The 13,273-nt window shown below is 37.6% G+C and overlaps 1 protein-coding gene across 4 annotated transcripts in view; it reads left to right on the top strand.

The window, feature by feature from the left end:
- The window catches only part of RICTOR (RPTOR independent companion of MTOR complex 2), a 193,025-nt gene that overhangs the window by 30,236 nt on the left and 149,516 nt on the right, over window positions 1-13,273 (top strand). For all 4 annotated transcript variants that reach the window (XM_077117032.1, XM_077117030.1, XM_077117031.1 and 1 more), the window contains exon 3: window positions 8,500-8,597. In XM_077117032.1, the coding sequence (XP_076973147.1) occupies window positions 8,500-8,597 (98 nt within the window). The remainder of the gene's footprint in view (window positions 1-8,499; window positions 8,598-13,273) is intronic.

The raw sequence follows: 13,273 nt of genomic DNA, 5'->3' as shown, positions 1-13,273 counted from the left end.
TTTATAGAAAGAGGTTTGCTGATTCTTGATGTAACAAGTGAAGAAGAAGCTGAGGATTTCTCATTTCATTACAAGGGTTACCTGCTATTTCAAGTTAGAGTTCCCAATAAGAACATTGCAGTTCATGACCATAAGATAGCATTTCCTGTCTATTTGGCTCTTAGACTTTTCTGAATTTGTCTGGAAAATGACATAGTTTCTGAGAGTAAGCATCTCTTTCAAGCAACATTATAAAGTAATTTTGAAATCCTTCTGTAGTTGAGGGTTCCTGGTAATTACATAAAGGAGAAGGGAGTGAGAAGGGGAAGGAGGAGAGAGGGGAAAAGTGGGTCATTTATTTGGATTGACAACAATAACACTGACATTATAAGAATTTAGGTTTATTTTATAACATTATTTAATAGGCCAAAATTTAATTCAAATTGGCTTATCACCACTGACACTTTTTGAATTTTGTTTTGTGTGTGTGTGTGTGTGTGTGTAGGTATGTTTTGTTCTTCAGTGTTAATTTTCTTCCACTGGTATGTGCCATTCTTTAAAGAAGAATCTTTCTTACATGTTGCAGTGTTAACAGACACTCCATAAGTAGTTGTTGAATGAATAAACTCAGGTATGAAATTTTTATTTTTGTGACAGGATTATAGTTTAAAAAAAAAATGCTGATGGTGAGTTTATACCTAGAAAGTAGACTTAATTAAAAATCTGCAAGCTTTAGTGAGGATTATATCTCATGGACTAATCATGTTAACTCTTTATCCTGTCCATTCATAGGACAGTAGTAACCATGTATTCACATCAGTGAAACTTTTCATTCAGTGCCTTACAACCCAGTGATACATTGTTGCAAAGTTGGTTATTTATTACTAGATGGCTTTTTTAACTGGTTCTCATGATTTTTTTTTTCTTTTTAAAATTTTAATGCTGTACACATACATATATATATGTATTCACACATATAAACTTTGCCATTTTAACCATTTCAAATTTACAGTTGAGTGACATTACTTTTTTTTAATTGACAAACCAAAACAACATGCACACATGAACATTCTTAACATACAAATATTCCATACATGATGTACAATCAGTGGCTCACAATATCATCACATAGTAGTATATTCATCAGCATGATCATTTTTTAGAACCTTTGCGTCACTCCAAAAAAAGGAATAAAAAGAAAAAAAAACACATACCATACCCCTTACCCCTCCCTCTCATTGACCACTAGTATTTTCATCTACCCAATATATTTTAACCTTTGTTCCCCCTATTATTTACTTATTTTTAATCTGTATTTTTTACTCATCTGTCCATACTGTAGATAACAGGAGCATCAGACACAAGGTTTTCACAATCACATAGTTACACTGTGAAAATTATATCATTACACATTCATCTTCAAGAAACGTGGTTACTGGAACACAGCTCTACAGTTTCAGGCACTTTCCTCTAGCCTCTCTAATACACCTTAAACTAAAAGGGGATGTCTATATAATCTGTAAGAATAACCTTCAGGATAACCTCTTGACTCTGAAATCTCTTAGCCACTGACACATTATTTTGTCTCATTTCTCTCTTCCCTCTTTCGGTGGAGAAGGTTTTCTCAATCCCTTGATGCTGAGTCCCAGCTTATTCTAGAATTTCTGTCTCAGGTTGTGAGGGAAGTTTGCACCCCTGGGAGTCATGGCCGACGTAGCGAGGGGGAGGGCAGTGAATTTGCTTGCGATGTTGGCTGAGAGAGAGAGGCCACATCTGAGCAACAAAAGAGGTTCTCTAGGGATGACTCTTAGGCCTAATTTAAGTAAGCTTAACCTATCCTTTGTGGGGATAAGTTTCATATGAACAAACCCCAAGATTGAGGGCTTGGACTATGGCTTTGGTTGCCCCACTGCTTGTGAGAATATCAGGAATTGTCCAAATGGGAAAGTTGAATTTTCTCTCTTCCTCGCCATTCCCTCAAGGGGATTTTGCAAATACTTCTTTATTCACTGTTCAAATCACTCTGGGATTTATCAGGGCATCACAGTGGACAATGTTCTCAGGATTTTTAATACAAATTTTGGAAACTTCTAGTTCCTAATTTATTTTAAGGGTTGGTATTAAATTTTTGTAAACTTCTGAAATATAACTAATTTTAGTACCATTGTTTGACTGATCATTTTACTTCCTCAGTCTTCCCTGAGAAATACCATTTATAAAAACAAAAAGATTGGTAAATATAGTGACCTATTTATTCATAGACCCTTGTAATTCTTTTTAATGGGACTTGATCCCACCCAGTGATAGACTATTTTTGTTCCACTTTTATGATACCCCAGAGTCAGTAATTATAAAGACATATGCTAAACCACTTAAAATTAATTTAGTTTTCATCCAAATTTTAAAAACACATGATCAAGAATTTGTGGGATGTGTTGTAAAATCACAGGGATGATCTCAGCATGTATCTTTAAAGTGATTGGCAGTAATTGGACTAGGTAGTGTGCTTAGTACTTTGACACCAAATTAATTATCATAGCCAACTCTTGGTGTAACAGAATAGGGAAAGGTAGGCAGATGCAAACTAAATATAAAATAGTACAATTTCATTTGGTGAGGAAAAAGCATTAATTAAAAAGAAATAATTATTTGGTTTTGTGTTGACAGATAAAAGCCACAGAGGAAGTCATAATGGTCCTTAAATTAAAATTTCAGTAGTTTTAGATTTTGGTTTTGTTTTGTTTAAAACATAAAATTTCAATAGTTTTAGATTTTGGTTTGTTTTGTTGAAAATATTAATAGAAGATAGTTTGTGTAGTAACTTGAGGAAATTGACACACTGTTTCTGGGATTGGCAAAATATGGCCTGCAAGACCATTTCTGGCCCATGGCCCTTTTTGTGTAACAAGTGAACTAAGAATGGTTGTTACATTTTTAAAGTATGTCTTTTTTTTCTTTAAAGATGTTGCTACACTGTCTTCTCATTTGCTTTGTTTCTGACAAAAAAAGTGTAGTCATCCTTTTCTTTGTTTCTCTGGGTATTAGCTAGGGATCTCTAGAGAAATTGAATTAACAGGAGATCTCTGTAAATATAAAATTTATGAAAGTGTTTCATGCAATCGTGAGGATGTAGTAGTCTAAGATATGTTGGGCAGTTTGCAAGCTGTCAGCTCCAATGAAGGTCCTCTATGAACTCTCAGGAGAGATGGCTGGTTGAAGTAGAAAGAGTGACCATCTTTTCTGAATCCTCCTTAAAAGCCTTCTGGTGATTAGATTAAGTGTTACTCATTGCAGAAGACACAATCAGCTCTGGATGCAGCCAGCGTGCTCATGATTTAAGTCCATGAAATGTCTTCATAGTAGGATAGGCCAGTGCGTGCCTGACTAGACAACTGGGTACCACCACCTGGCCAAGTTGACACATGAACCTCACCATGATGATACCTAGACTTCTCAGGTGAAGGATAAGTTACTGCATCTGGCCCTTCCCATGACCAAAAAAGAGGCACAATGCCTAGTTGGTCTCTTTGGATTTTGGTGACTACATATTCCTCATTTGGGTGTGCTACTCTGGCCCATTTATTGAGCTAACAGAAAAGCACCTAATTTTAAATGGGTACCTGAATAAGAGGAGGCTCTGTGACAGGTATAGGCTGCTGTATAGCTGTTCTGCCACTTGGACCATATGATCCAGCAGATCCAATGGAAGTGTCAGTGGCAAATAGGGATGTGTCTGGAGCCTTTCGCAGGTCCCTATAGGAGAATCACAACCCTGAGGAGTTGGGAGCAAAGCCTTACTGTTCACTGCAGGTAACTTCTTTTGAGAAAAAGCTCTTGGCCTGCTACTGGACCTTAGTAGAGACTGAACGCTTAACCATAGCCACCAAGTTACCGCAATCTGAGTTTCCTATTGTGAGCTCGGTGTTGTCTGACCCACGAAGCAATACAGTTGGATGTGCGCAGCAGCAGTCCATAAAATGGAAGTGGTATATACAAGAAAGGGCCAGAGCAGGTCCTGAAGGCACAAGTAAGTTACATGAGGAAGTGACCCAAATGCCCATGGTCTGCACTTCTGCCACATTATCTTTGCTTCCCCAGACCAGAGCTATGGCCTCTTGGGGTGTTTCATACAGTGAGCTGACTCAGGAAGAGGAAATTGAGCCTGGTTTACAGGTGATTCTGCATGATATGCAGGTACCTACCCGAAAGTGAACAGCTGCAGCACTACAACCCCTTTCTGGGATGTCCCTGAAGTACAGTGGTGAGAGGAAATTCTCCCATTGGGCAGAACTTTGAGCAGTGTACCTGGTTGTTCATTTTGCTTGGAAGGAGAACAGACCAGAGGTGCATTTGTATATTGACTCATGCGCTGTTGCTAATGGTTTGGCTGGATCGTCAGGGACTTGGAAACAGCGTCATTAGAAGATTGATGACAAAGAGTTCTGGGGAAGAGGTATGTGGATATACTTTTCTATCTTTTAGTGAGCTAAAAACATGAAGATATTTGTGTCCCATGTGAATGTGCACCAGAGGGTGACTTCAGCAGAGAGGAAGATTTTAAGAATCAAGTGGATAGGATGACCCGTTCCGTGGATACTTAGTCAGCTTCATTCCCCGGCAACTTCCTACATTGTCTAGTGGGCTTATGAACAAAATGGTCATAGTGATAGAAATGGAGGTTATGCATGGGCTCAGCAACATGGACCTCCACTCACTAAGCTGACCTGGCAATAGCCAATGCTGAGTACCCAATCTTCCAGCAGTAGAGACCCACACTCAGCCCCCAATATGGCACCATTCCCAGAGGTGATCTCTAACCAATGCCACAAGTCTCTGCGAGTCAGATTATTTTGACTTCTGCTTTGAGTCTGCTGTCCATCAGGTGGGCCACACCCACGCTGTCTTTGGCTGTTAAGAACTGCCACATGCTTCTGCCAACTCAGGGTCCAGTCGTCTTCGTTGTGTTTAAGGATTCCAGTTCAGTGATAGCAGTTCCTACAGTAATATCTGATCTACAGAGAAGGGTACCTACAAGGTTGAGATTTCAGTTTTCCTTGTAAAGCTGCTACTCTAACAATGAGATTCTGAGTTTGTTTTTCAGAAATCTCAACAGTAATATCTGATCTACAGAGAAGGGTACCTACAAGGTTGAGATTTCAGTTTTCCTTGTAAAGCTGCTACTCTAACAATGAGATTCTGAGTTTGTTTTTCAGAAATCTCAAGTCTGTGACTATAGGAAATAAGATTTTCCTTCACAGCACCCATAGAAACTTTTACGTCATATAGCATGTTAGCTTCTCATTGGAAGCCTTCAACTCATCTTTTCCCTCATCAGTGTATCCAGCCTATTTAATAGGAACCAGCCAACATTTTTATACTTCTTAATTCCACAGAACTCCGTAAAGGTGTCAAAACTTTTATCACTCAGAGCCTTGCCTTGTACAAGCGTACAGTTAGCAGACTTGAATGGTGATATTTTGACTATTCTTTTGCCAATTCACCGCATGGGCTTTTAGTGCCATCTTGATTACAGGATACAGAGCTATTAGTGCCTATGAGTCTAGTCAAGAGTAGAAGACCAATTGTGAAAACTTACTTTTAAGATTCTGTTCCCCAGAACCACTCCTGGTACCAAGCTGTATTAGCTAGGGTTCTCTAGAGAAACAGAATCAGCAGGAGATGTCTATAAATAAAAAATTTATAAAAGTGTCTCACGCAACTGTGGGGATGTAAGAGTTTAATATCTGTAGGGCAGGCTGCAAGTTGTCAGCTCCTATGAAGGTCCTTAACACACTCTCAGAGGAGGCTAGCTGGCTGAAGCAGAGAGTGATTGTCTTTTCTGAACCCTCCTTAAAAGCCTTCTGGTGTTAGATTAAGTGTCACTCATTGCAGAAGACATGCCTGTTAGCTGATTGCACATGCAGCCAACGTGGTCGTGATTTAAACACATGAAATGTCCTCACAGCAACAAAAAGGCCATCACTTGTCTGACCAGACAACCAGGCATCAGCACCTGGCCAAGTTGACACATGAACCTGACCATCTCACTCTATAAAATTTGTCTTTTTTATCTGATTGCTTTTCAGATTTTCTGTATCAAGTGGTGGTCTAGTTTGTTAGCTGCCAGAATACAATCAATATACCAGAAACAGAATTGCTTTTAAAAAGGGGAATTTAGTAAGTTGTTCGTGTACAGTTCCAAGGCTGAGAAAGTGTCCCAATTAAAACAAGTCTGTAGAAATGATCCAAGGAAGGATACCTTGGTTTAAGGAGGCCGAAGAAGTTCAGGGTTTCTCTCTCAAATGAGAAGGCACAAAGTGAACACAGTCAGAGTTTCTCATTGGCGCACATGGCATCATCTGCTAGCTTCTTCTTCTGGCTTCCTGTTTCATGAAGCTCCCTGGGAGACATTTTCCTTCTTCATCTCCAAAGGTCCTGGCTACTGGACTCTGCTTCTCGTGGCTATGTCATTCTGCTCTGATCTCTTTGAATCTCTCTGAATCTCTTTCATTCTCCAAAATGTTTCCTCTTTTATAGGACTCCAGAAACTTATCAGTACCCACCCAAATGGATGGAGACATGTCATCACCTAATCCAGTTTAACAACCACTCTTGATTTAATCACATCTCCAGGGAGATGATCTGACTACAGTTTGAAACGTAACAGTATTGAATAGGGATTATTATGCCATTTTATGAAATGGGATTTTGATTAAAACATGGCTTTTCTAGGTTCTATATATCCTTTCATATCAGCACAAGTGGTTTTGAGCACTTTGATTATGATGTGCCTTGGCCTAGTTTTCTTCACCTTTCTTGTGCTTGGGTTTTTATTCACACTCCATACAGTCCATCCAAAGTGTCTAATCAATGGCTGTTAACATAATCACAGAGTTATACATTCACCACCATAGTAATTTTTTAACATTCTTATCGCTCTGAAAAAAAGTTGCATATCCCTTATACCTCCCTATTATTGATGCTTAGCTTTGATATAGTACCTTTGTTACATAGATGAAAGAATATTACAATTTGGGATTTATTGAGCTTCTTGAATTGTTTTCTGTTTTCATCACATTGGAAAAGTTTTCATACACTATTTCTTCAGATACTTTCTCAATTCCTCCTCTTTCTAGTGATTCCAGTTACATGTGCATTAAGCTGCTTAAAGTACCATAACTCACTAATGCTCTATTTGTTTATTCCTTTTCTCTTTATGTTACATTTTGGATAGTTTTTATTGCTGTTCTTACTGTCTAAAATGTATAATCTACGGTTATTCCCATCCAACATATTTTTTATCTCAGACACTGTAGTTTCATGTCCAGAAATTTAGTTTAGGTGCTTTCTATACCTTCTATGTCTCTATCTCAGTTTTTTAATTTATGGATTAAAGTTTAAAAAAAAAACAAATGGTTTAGTGTCCTTTTCTGATAATTATAATATCTATTTTCTTCATTTGTTTCAGTTGACTTGAGTTTCTCCTCAATGTGGTTCATGTTTTCCTATTTCTTTGTGTATCTAAATTTTTACTGGATTGTAAATTTGGCCTTGTGGGTGCTTTGTATTTTTTCTCTTCTTATAAATCTCTTTATAAGAACAGTTTGATTAATTGGAAGCAGTTGGACTATTTTAAGTCTTGCTTTCAGAATTTGTTAGGTGGGATCAAAGAAGTGTTTAGTCTATTCCCCAGTACTCTGAGCCAAGACTTTCTGAATATTCTAATACTCCATGAGCTATGGTATTTTTGTTTTGTTTTAAATCTGGCTCTTTGGAAAAAGGTTGTTCCCTGTCCTATATGAATGCAGAATACTCTTCCCTCTCATTCTTTTGAGTGGTTCTTTCCTGGCCTTGGATAATTTTCTCATATACAGGCACTGATCAGTACTTTACTGAATACTTGAAGATTCCTCTTGCCTAAGGTCCCTGGAGTTCTCTCTATGCAACTCTCTCTTCTCCAGGTCTTCTCTATCCCCCTGCACTCCATGTTCTATTTCTTCATCAAGGGACAGTGCTGGGTTCCACCTGAGTTCCTCTTCCCAGACCTACAGCCTGAAAACTCTGTCAAGGCATTAGCCTGGGATAATTGTAGGGTACCCTTGTTTGTTTCTCATTTCTCAGCAATCATTATTCTTCATTGCCTATTGTCCAGTGTCTTGGAAACTGTTGTTTCAATATTTTATCCAGTTTTTTTGGTTGGTTTAGGAAGGGCAATAAATTTGGCCCTGGTTACTGCATTGTAGCTGGAAATAAAAGTTATGATGTTGAAATTTAAGAGTTAATTGTTGAATAATTCCAGGTGATAATACAGAGTTGGACCATAGGTGTAAGTGGAGTAGAAAGTCACTGATTGAGTCATCCACATACACTTTGAATCACCTAAGTACATGGTGGAATATAGGGTGGAGAGTAAGACTTGAAGCCAGGGGCCAAAGTTGTAAAGTCTTAATACTGCATGATTTATGTATTTGGTTGGAAAATTTTTCTTTAAAATTTATGTTTAATTGTCTTTTCTTCCAGAACCTTCTGATAACTTAAGGGAGATTCTCCAAAATGTGGCCAAATTACAAGGAGTATCAAATATGAGAAAGTTAGGCCATCTGAATAACTTTACTAAGGTAAGTACTTTTAATCTTTATTAATACTACCATCTGTATTAGCCAGGGTTCTCTAGAGAAACAGAGCCAATAGGAGATATCCGTAAATATGAGATTTATAAAGGTGTCTCACACAACTGTGGGAATGGAAGAGTACAAAATCCACAAGACAGACTGTGAAGCTGGCAGCTCCAATGTAGGGTCTGGTTGAACTCCACAGGAGGGGCTCGCCCACTGAAAAAACAGTGAAAGAGTCTGTCTTCTCCCTTAAAAACTTAGGACTGATTGGGTTATCTTCCTGTGGGAGACCTGCCTTAGTTGATTGCAGATGTAATCAGCCACAGATGCAGTCAACTGACTGATTTAATATATCAGCCTTCTGGTTCATCAGCCAGCCACAAAACATTCTTGCAGCAACAGTCAGGCCAGTGCTTGCCTGATCAGATGACTGAGCATAATCACTTGGCCAAGTTTATACCAGAAGCTAAACATCACAGTCCTACCCCTTGACAACTTGGCAGTTATACACATCACCTTGAAATATGCTTAATTTTACCTAACAAAACTCAACTGTCCTGTGTATGACTGAAAGTGCACTACATCTCTCCAGAATAGGTCTCAAATCCTTAGGTAGCATTCACCCTTTAACTTAATATCTTATAACTTAAGTACTATAGCATGAACAATACAACTTATGTCATTTGTTAAGAGGAAAACAAATACAGACATACTCATACCAAAATAAGGAGGAAATATTCATACAATCACAGTACTTGTTTCTGAAACTGGTCATGTGGTCGTAGTTCCTATTTTTCACTACCTTCTGCTACCCAGTCCATGTTTCCTTTACCCTCAGCAAGGACTTCAGCTGGCCGTAGATCTTTGCTAGGTGGGGTGACCCAGACCTTCATTCCTAAAGTTTCTTGAAGCTTCTGCCTGGATTGGATTATTGCAGTTTTCCATTGACTTTAATTGCAGGGCATAGTAGTACTAAGAGAGGCCCTAGGGGATCTTCTGCATTCCAGGAAAGCTCTTCTTTATGTCCATTGTGTAGTTGCAGTACTGTTTCCATCACCCCAATCAGAATAGTAATCCCCCTTCATGCCTGTTGATTCCTTGGCATGAGAAGCCCAAAGTGGCCAGGTGGCAGTCTTAACTTCCAGTTTACTGAAATCATTGTTTTGTCTCCTGGTAGGAGTATGCCTCCTTTTTGAACTGTGACCTGTAGACTAGCAGAGCTTAAGGTTTCAGGGACAGGAAGAAAAAAAATGATGCTACTCCCATTTCCACCAGTTGATTCTTGGACCCATGAATCCTGGCTATAGGTGAAACAGCACCATAGATTGGACGCTGATTCAGAGCTTACACAGCTTACACAGCTTCCTGGAGAACATTGCCCCAGTCTTACAAGGTATTGCCACCTAGTCGTTCCATTATTGGGTCTTCAAAAGGCCATTCCATTGTTCTATCAACCCAGCTGCCTTTAGATGATGGGAACATGGTAAAACCAGAGAACTCCATGAGCATGTGTCCATTCCCGTACTTCATTTGCTGTGAAATGGTTTCCTTGATCAGAAGCAGTACTGTGTGGAATACCATGACGGTGAATATGGCATTCAGTAAGTCCACGGGTAGTAGTTTGACGGAAGCATTGCATGCAGGGAAGGCAAACCCATATCCAGAGTATGTGTTTATTGCAGTTAGAACAAATCACTGCCCCTTCCATGATAGAAGTGGTCCAATGTAAGCAGCCACAGATGCAGTCAACTGACTGTTAATTTAATACAGCAACCTTCCGGTTTATCAGCCAGCCACGAAATATCCTTGCAGCAAGTTAGGTCAGTGCTTGCCTGACCAGACAACTGGGCATAATCTCTTGGCCAAGTTGACCCCAGAACCTAATCATCACACCATCTAAAATTCTTGGTCCCTTACTATGCTGATTAGATGTTTCTTAACCATCATTACCAAAAAATTGTTATGTATTCTCTCAGTGTTAGTACTTTCCTTTGTCTCTTCTTGAACTTTGTAATATGATTTTTAATTTTAAAATATATTTAAATAATAAAAGTATTACATGATTGTGTAGAAAATTTTATACGTTCAAAAAAAGGGAAAAAAATCACTGAGAAGTACATAATCCAATCTTGATTTATTTACATAATGATATATTTCTTTTGCCTTTTTTCTATTAGTTTTTATTTGATAAGGCACAATAAATATGTTAGTACTTAAGTATATATTTGTGCACATTTTATAGACGTAACCATAATTACCAGAGAATATTAGAACCCCCTCTCTCTTCTCATGATGCTTGTATTCCCATTATCTGGATCTGAATTAGAACTCAAGATAAATAATGTGTCTTGATCACAAATAAATATTGACCTGATCTTTAATAGCAGCCAAGAATTCCCATGGATTGGACTGTTGTTGGGCCTGCTAATGCTGGATGGCAAACTCTTAAGGACCAAAATGCCTTTTATTTTAGGTGATCCCCTAAAGTACAAGCAGAATGGATCCTTTGGAATAAAGACGTCCCCTTTTTTTCTTTTCAGTTTATTATATATAAGGTGTTCTGCTATATTTTAAATGTAGGAATTATTGAATGTTTTAACCCCTTGCTTCTTGATGCACAACATTATCAACACTTCGGAGCTTGTTTAAAATACACTGTCTTAGTCTAGTGCCGCCCCAGACCTGCTAAATCAAAGCCTATATGGTAATAAAGATTCTCACATGAATTTGTATGTTAACATTTAGAGGCACTGTTTGGATCCTTCCAAAATGTTTTAACTTGTTGCTGTCTAGTGGTTGGAGAATGGTATATGTTTTATTTTATTTCATAGAAATAAAAGAGGATAAGCATATAGTTGCTGTGTAACAAAATTGTTTACTTGTGTGTGGTATGGTATAATAAATATAAAATAGAATTTTTTAATAGTTAGTGAAGGAAGTTCATATGTATTTATTTTTCCTTAGTGAAATTTTGAAATATTCCAGCATTTATTTATATATAAACGTTGAGAAAATGCAGGGACTTTTTAAAAAACAACTTTCAAAAACATTAAGTCGGTGCTTGAGAAGAGACTTTTAAAATTATGCCTAGTTATATTTTTATTTTTATGAATATAAATCTTTAACTTCCTTTCTTCATTGTGCTAACAAGAGAATATCAAATCTTTTGAAACCTGAACTTGTCCTAAGGTTATAAATTGTACCTTCTGCACTCCCTTCTATTACATATTCTGGTTTTATTTCATCATTCTTTACTCAACTTAAATAAACCAAATCGTTTCCCTAGTTTTAATTGTTATAAACAATTTTAATAGAGCCCTTATTCCTGTTTGAACTCATTGCTGTAATAATCAGGTTTGAACACCTAGATTTCTAGTACCATTTCTCTTTGCAACTAGGATTTTGAAAGTTGGGGATGGTATAAGAATGGCACTATTTTCTATAATATCACTCTGGCACAGTAGGGGTCCTAAAACAATCTTGAAAATCTAGAGCAGTGCTGTCTGGTATAAATATAATGTGTGCCACATATGTAATTTTAAGTTTTCTAGTAGCCACATTATAAAAGTACAAAGAAGAAAAAAATTTTTTAAATAAATTAAAAATAAGTGAATAAAGAAGAAAAAATTTAAAAGTGCAAAGAAGCAGGTGAAATTAATTTTAATGTACTTTATTTAATCTAATATATCCAATTATGATATAATTAGTATAAAATATTAATGAAATGTTTTACATTTTTTGTATTAAATCTTAGAAATCAGGTGTGTATTTTACACTTACAGTACATCTTAGTAATTTCTAGTGCCACATTTCCAGTGTTCACAGCCACCTGTGGCTAGAGGCTATGATATTGGACAGTGCAGATACAGAACTTTTTTGAATAGAAATGGTTTAATCCTCCATTTCCAGAAATCTGGTAGCTATATCTCTCTTTGCTCTATCCTTTATTTATTTCTGTCTAGGTCCCAGGCTCTCTTGGTTAATGTCAGTTTCCCTTTCTCCCTCCTTTTTTCCCTCCTTCCATTTCCTTTTTTCTCTCTGTCTGAACTTTTCCTGTGGTATTTCACTCTTACTCTCTCTAGTTAGTATCTCCCTGTTGATTTGTGCTGTGCCACTCTTTTCTTCTTCACTCTCCCTTTCGTCTCCTCTCTCCTTTTTTTCACCTTCCATCTCCTGTTTTTCCTCCCCTCCTTCATTCCTCCCTACTTTCCATTTTTTCTCTCCCTCTTCCCTCTTCTCCCCACCTGTTCCTTTCTCCCTTTCCTTCTTTTCTTTTTCACTTTTTTTCTTCCTGTTCCTCAGATCTTCAGCTCTTCCATCTTTCTGTCCTCCCTTCTTTATCTTTGATCCTCTCACTCTTCTTCCTTAATTTGCCCTTTTCTTGGGATAGAGAAATGTGAAACAAGAGCTGTTTCTTTTGGCTCCGACTGATAACCTTTTCAGACTTTGCTTATGAACGTACATTAGTAGAATTTTAGAGAGTCAGTGTTGCCAGAATAATTTGTAGTAGTACCTCCTTAGCCTTTAGCTTTCAACTTGTCTTTATATTTGCAGATGCTATTTTTAATTGTTTTCATTGTCATTTGTTTCTTGGCTTGATTCTCCAGGGCCTTTTTACTTCTTCCATATCTTCCCTTGGCAGCCTGTATTTTTCTTCACACACAGAAAGCAATTTGTAA

The sequence above is a fragment of the Tamandua tetradactyla genome, chromosome 9 (genome assembly GCF_023851605.1).
Source record: "Tamandua tetradactyla isolate mTamTet1 chromosome 9, mTamTet1.pri, whole genome shotgun sequence".
In the NCBI taxonomy this organism is placed as follows: Eukaryota; Metazoa; Chordata; class Mammalia; order Pilosa; family Myrmecophagidae; genus Tamandua; species Tamandua tetradactyla.
The sequence above is the reverse complement of the archived record's forward strand: the minus strand, read 5'-3'. Positions and strand labels throughout refer to the sequence as shown.